This window comes from Pundamilia nyererei, unplaced genomic scaffold, assembly GCF_000239375.1.
Source record: "Pundamilia nyererei isolate P.nyererei 1_Seehausen unplaced genomic scaffold, PunNye1.0 scaffold00534, whole genome shotgun sequence".
In the NCBI taxonomy this organism is placed as follows: Eukaryota; Metazoa; Chordata; class Actinopteri; order Cichliformes; family Cichlidae; genus Pundamilia; species Pundamilia nyererei.
Window position 1 is genome coordinate 145,215 of NW_005187935.1, and position 6,504 is coordinate 151,718.

General features: G+C 35.4%; 1 protein-coding gene across 1 annotated transcript; it reads right to left on the reverse strand.

The window, feature by feature from the left end:
• Positions 1-1,031: 1,031 nt before the first annotated feature.
• On the reverse strand, positions 1,032-5,594 carry LOC102215823 (sialic acid-binding Ig-like lectin 10). The gene is made up of 8 exons (XM_005754293.1): positions 5,542-5,594; positions 5,126-5,215; positions 4,446-4,808; positions 3,640-3,945; positions 3,008-3,319; positions 2,778-2,901; positions 2,090-2,159; positions 1,032-1,901 (listed from the first exon to the last, which is right to left on the reverse strand). Exons 2-8 carry the CDS (start codon positions 5,166-5,168, stop codon positions 1,545-1,547), a joined length of 1,575 nt encoding a protein of 524 aa, XP_005754350.1. The 5' UTR covers positions 5,169-5,215; positions 5,542-5,594; the 3' UTR covers positions 1,032-1,544.
• Between the last annotated feature and the right edge of the window lie 910 nt (positions 5,595-6,504).

Here is a 6,504-nt window from a genome sequence, read left to right on the forward strand (position 1 = left end):
GTCATCTGTACACATGCACAGTATTCATGAACTAGTTATTGTTCTCACAAGAGTCACAGACGAATATATATATATAAATATATATATATATATATATATACTTCCTTATTAGGCATCACTCTATTATCGGTGGATCTAATCTTCCTGTTCTCACATTTTGACACAGTAAGATACTATAACGGTCAATTTTAAGCTGTAAAAGAAACCTGAAATCTAAATATTATGACCCCCTTAGTCCAGTGTTTGTTGAGCTGGGAAGTAGCCTGAAAGGTGGAGCTGGACTTTTGCAGTTGCACTATTTACAGCAGTTCAGCAGAACACAGACAACCCTCGTCTGAGAGGCGTCAAACTAGAAAATGCCATGCGTGGTCTGAATTTGTACAAAAGCTTTACCAGGGTGTGCTTTCCTTTAGCTTTTTATGGTTTAAAACAAAGCAAAGGTGTTCTCTCCCCTCCTGCATAAACTCAATAATGTAACTGAATAAATTCTCACTCTGAGCTTGAATTTGATTTCAGTTGCATTCACCTTATTTATGACTGAATTTTATTAACATGATGAAATATTTGACTGTTACATAAAGCTGCTAATTCTACCTGATGTATCATACAGAGATATGCAAAATGTAAAGAATATTGTTTGCATACAAAAACTTTTTCACAAAGATTTAACATTTATATTCATGTTTTAAACCACAGGTGTCAAACTCCAGTCCTCGAGGGTCGGCGTTCTGAAACTTTTCTATGTGTCCCTGCTGCTACACACCTGAATAACATTAGTAGGTCATTAGCATGCTGAGATGGGGAATTCAGCCATTTGATTCACAGCAGCTCATACGTGAATGAACACAGTGCAATAAAAGTACTTTTACACGTACATTTTCCACTTCATTTATTTAAATTTACTTGACTTGGGTTAGGGGTTGCCATCTCAGCAGACAGTCAAACTCTACAGAATTTTGCAAATGACATACTAAGGTTATCTAGGTGTGTTGCAGCAGGGACACATGGAAACGTTTCAGGACACCGGCCCTTGAGGACTGGAGTTTGACACCCCTAATTTAAACAGTTTCACCTTATGTTCTTGTGGAACAGCCTTTTGAAGGTGAAGTAAATAAGAAGATTTATTACAATATTTACATAGTATGGCTGACACCTGAATATTTCCTTGTATTTAATAAGTGGAGTCTCCACTAATGACTGCCACTTACATACCAAAGAAAGAAGTTATAACATGAGAGGATATTTCATGAAAACCTTTTTGTCAGCACCTGGATCTGATTAGTCGACCCACTATTTTTCTGTTTAGACCACATTAAACACCACAGCCTGATATTTTTACCATTTTTGTAAGTCCTGTGGAAACGTGTTTATCCTTTTATATTACATACATGCTTATATTTTTCGTAATTGAAAAATCCCAGAAATTCCATCTCATCTAACAACGCACACACAATTCTCAATGCATACGTTGATTGCAGCATGCATGTATCTTCTGTTTGTAATGTTAATTTCTCCAAATGTGATAGATCTCACAGCTCTCATAATTAACCCATTAATTCCTCCACACTGGAATACAGCGCTACATCCTCACCTTCCTCATTGTCCTTTTTACTCATGAACTCATTCTCTTCATTGCCCTCCAACATTTCACTGTCCCCTTGGGCATCTTCTTGTCTCACTTCTTCTCTTTTAATTTCAGCATACTCTGTGTCTCTGGCATCCTGTGTGTTTGCTGCCTCTTCAGGGTTCTTGGGTCTTAGTGCAGAGAAGTTAATGTCGGAGTACTCCACCTCTTTTGTGCAGTTTCCATTGGATGGTAATTGTGCAACAGACTCAGCTTCTCCTTCAGCGTCCTCTGGCTCACGGATCCCATCATATGTTGCTGCTTGATCAGCATCCATCTGTCAAGCACAAGGAAGCAATTACAGGTAATTTGACAGCTTATAAAAAACAATAATGACGTAATAACATGACAGAAACCAAACTAGCTTAATATTTGACCAAAAATATAATTAAAATCAAACTAATATCATAAAATAAATATCATATTCAGATATGTTACCAAAGGCTAAGTACTTATTTAAGTTACCATTAGACCAGCTTCAGTAGTCGCCATCTCCAGGTTTTCAGACAGATTTTCTGACCTCTTCCACTTTTTTCTGGGAAGAAATTAATTAATAGAAATGAAGCTTAGTGAAGGTCTCACAGCAGACCAGAAGTGTTGTGTCGTGGCAAAAAAAAACAACCCTTATAGTTCACATAATCTGATTATTTTCTGTGCTCAATCTGGTTTTTCTCATGTTAAAAGCCGAAAAAATATCTTGGATCAAAAAATGCACTTTATCTTTACATATAAATATGATGGCATGTGTCTCAGTTTTAATTTTCGGAAGCTGATGACGTAAGATAAGCCAAAACTGTATGAAAACTCACAAAAAGTAAATAATGATTGCAGCATGATAATGGTTACAATACAATATCTGACAATTTTGATATTTTACAATATGTGTTTCAGTTCTTTTCCATATATAATGGTATTTATATGTGGAAAGTTCTGGTATAAAAACTTAAGTCACCATTTAGGATCTCTAACAGTATATAATAAACTTTATATAAAAATGACCTAATAGAAATTTACATGTGTGCAAACAGAAATCGTTCGAGTATACCAGGAAGATGGTGAGCATTAATATGAACAATTCAGAAAATATAATATTCCTTTTTATAAAATAAAATATACAAAAACACTGATGTCAAAAATAGAATAGTAATATTACCTGCGACATTTCACTACCAAACAAGCAATGACTGTTGAAAGGATTATCCCAATCACAAACCCGGTCAACAATGCAATGTAGACTTTCTTCTCTAGAATAATCGTTAAAAACTGTGTGAATATATCTGAAATCAAATGAGATAAACCGTGCTGATTACCTAAAGCTGAAAACAGGTATTGAAATGTCTTAAATTTGAGTATAGTGGAAATGTTTAACTCGTAAATACTTACAGTTATTTCCTGTACCGTTTGATGGTGATGAATTAGCATTGAACTCATTTATTATAAGGCTGACACTTGATGAGGTATTTCCAATACTATTACTGCTGACACATTCAATAGTGGAGTTGTGATAGTGATCTTGGGACACAGTGATGGTGCTGGTGACTCTGGTGTTTGACACATTGGTTGTTACAGAGTACTCAGTGTGACTCTCCAAGTGTGGCCATTTGATGGTGGGTGAAGGAAACCCCTCACTGATACACACACAGGACAAAACCTTTGACTGAGCGACACAAGAGTTATTCAAGATTCTTGCTGCATCTGCAAAAACAGAATAAGAAGCTCAGCATCAAGATTACAGTAAACTCATAGGAACATAAATAGTTTTAACACATTGCTACAATATAAGAATATCTGATACTGAAGAACACAACAATGTAATTAATATTACATTTACTTTCCAGATTTTAATGAAAACTGCTTTTTTAAGTAAAAAAGGAAAAAAAATAAGAGCAGACAAAATATAATGTCAGTCATGAAAGTTTTACACTTACAGTAATTACAACATTATTATAATTACTGCTACTACTACTAATACTGTAATAATGATAAAATATACTTTTGCCAAGAGTAATACTCACACTTGACATTAAGAGTTTTTGTCTCATTTGTTTTGACATTTTTGAAGGTGACCTTACAGGTGACCTGACCACCGTTGTGTTTTGTTGAAGCGTTAAAGGTCAGAGTTGAATTGAAGGCAGGCATATCCTCAGACTGGAATTCAATGTTGTTTTCTTTGATTTCATAGAAGTTTTGTCCTGATCCACTCCATATCCAGGTGATATTAGGAGTGGATCCAGAGCAGAGACCAGGAGCGCTGCAGGTCAGTGTAGTCTGCTCTCCCTCTGTTATTTCAGGAATCTCCAGTGTGGGCTTTTCACTCAGCTCTAATAGGAAAGTAAATGAAACAAGACATTATAATCAGCATAAAAACCACTACTAATTTAAAGTAGACGTATGATCACTCTGTTAAGTAACTTAAATTGTAAAAAGTACAAGATAAGGCTGAAAAGTTCCAAGACAGATGCAAGCTCTGTGAGGTATACCCAAACATCAGTTTATGTCTGACCAAAGGAATAGACTAAAGGACATTCAGCAGTTTCTGTTTTTCACTTTAGCTGACATATATGATGAATGGAGACACAGGACCTGCATTACAGGAAGTCGTTGTGCCTTTGTGTTAATCTGAGCATCATGTTTATTCACAAAAATCTTTGGAGTGGTAATGATTTAACAACTCTTAAACTCACGTTAAACAAACATGTGCTAGTGCCATAATGCAGCTGTAGTTAATACAGCTCATTGTAATTTAGTCGAGCTAACTCATTTAAATCAAACATGATAACGTGGTCACTGTGCAGGGAGTATTTGTGGTAGGTTTTGATACCTGTAACTGTGACTGTGATGTTTGCAATCAGTGTGCAGTGAGTCTTTGTCTTAGCGACAGCGTGATATGATCCAGAGTCCGACTTGGTGAGGTCATTGATAATGATGCTGCACTTCTTTTTCAGGTCAGGCTCCAACAGTGACACCCTCCCTTCAAACTCAGGTTCAGTTTTCGTATTGTTACTGGAGCCAAATATTGTTTTAGTTATGTTTCCATCATGTTTATACCAAGTTATATTTTCAACATTACCATCTGTAGTAACAGAACATGCTAGAAAAACACACAGTCCAGCCTGTGCTGATACATTTTCATCACTTTGTGGGATTATGCTGTTGCTCTTTGGACACTCAGGAGTCCCAGAACCTGAACATGCAAAAACAAAAGAGACAAACCAGAAGAGAAGAAGCTGAGTTCATGAAAATCAAAAACGATGGTAACCAACACCATCAGTTTACATCATTTACAATGTTTATATTTAAAAATGCCTCTTTTACTTTACTTCTGCTGTTAACTGATATGACTTACATAAGCGATGCAGTTCACAGCTGTTGCTTCCCATTTTTAACTTAGTAAATGACATTTTCAAACACGGCTGTCTTTGAAACTGCAGTTTTCCTTCTTTTTGTAGGTTCCTTAAATTCATATATTGATGAAGATTTAAATAAAATTTCCTTCTGTACCTGTGTCAGCCAAGAGCAGAATCACCCAGATGAGAGTTAACATTCTGATTTGAATGACAGCACGGCTTCTCTCCACAGGATAGACGCTTTCTTTTCAAAGCACAAACACACAAAAGGTGCAGTAAAAATATAGAAAGTTCAGTGGCTGATAGAATCACATACAGGATATTACACTTACATATTTACTATTTTAATATATTTTTTCATGTGACCAATAAACTTGGCTGAAAAGCATCTTAAAGCATCATATTAAAGCATTTCTTGATATCTGTGCCATCGAGAAGCTGAAAATTATGAATGGAAATCTCTCAGCCTCAGACTTCTTCAGTTAGGTATTCAGCAATCATTTACAATCATTTTTTATGAAATTACTGAAGCAAGAATACTACAGAGAAAAATGGATGAAAGTGTTTTACCCTCACTCTGTGTGAACCTCCAGCTTTTGTTTCCACACACTGATCTCTGCAGACTGTCTGCTTTCAACTGACTCTTCTTCCTCCTCCTCCTCCTTTGTTACTTCTCTTTGCACTTCAGCAAGTTTACAGGAAGTTTAGCTTTACTCTGCTGGCCATTATTTCCTATTAGACTGCCACCACACTTACAGCTAAAACCTCCTATCACATTATGATGTTAATGTGAAACTTTAACAGCAGTGAAATCAGAGATAATCTTGAACATGAGGTGCTAAGCTTTCAAATATTTGGATGTTCAAAACGGTTCAATTGTTTTAAAAACAATCGTCTGACAATTATGCATTGTAATGCATTGTAATATATAGATGCATGTTAATGCTCCGCTTTATGGTGTCACTTTGATCTTTGAAATAACTTCTGTATTTGCAAGAGGAAGATTTGCTGTTTTATAAAATGTTTGTACTAAAGAAGTCATTTAGATGAGTGATGAAATGTTTCTCCTACTGAAAACTGAAGGAGAAGCTGAACAGAATAAACTCTCTGGGATTTACGCATTCTTATTAACATTATTAATAATGTTAATAATGATCACTTTGTTCTCTCTAAGTTCCTGTTTAGACTTTACTGCTTTAAGGTTACAATAATTTCTGTCTAAATACAATTTGTCCTTGTCAGTTACTGACAGCACAAACTAATGAAACCTTTAGACAGCACCACAGTGTGACATAGAGCTAAGAAAGATGTTGTAACTAACATGCTTTCTGTTTCAAAGAGTGACATATTGCTCACTGCGATACTGTATGTCAGGAGTATTCATGCAGCACATTTCTAAAAGGGGAAGTAACCTCTGACATATAGAACAACTTTAACAGAATCATAAAGGCAAACTCAACCTAAAACATTTATTATGCAAAAGAAATATCACTAAATACTATAAACTATTATATCTGAAGTGTTTTTTTTCAT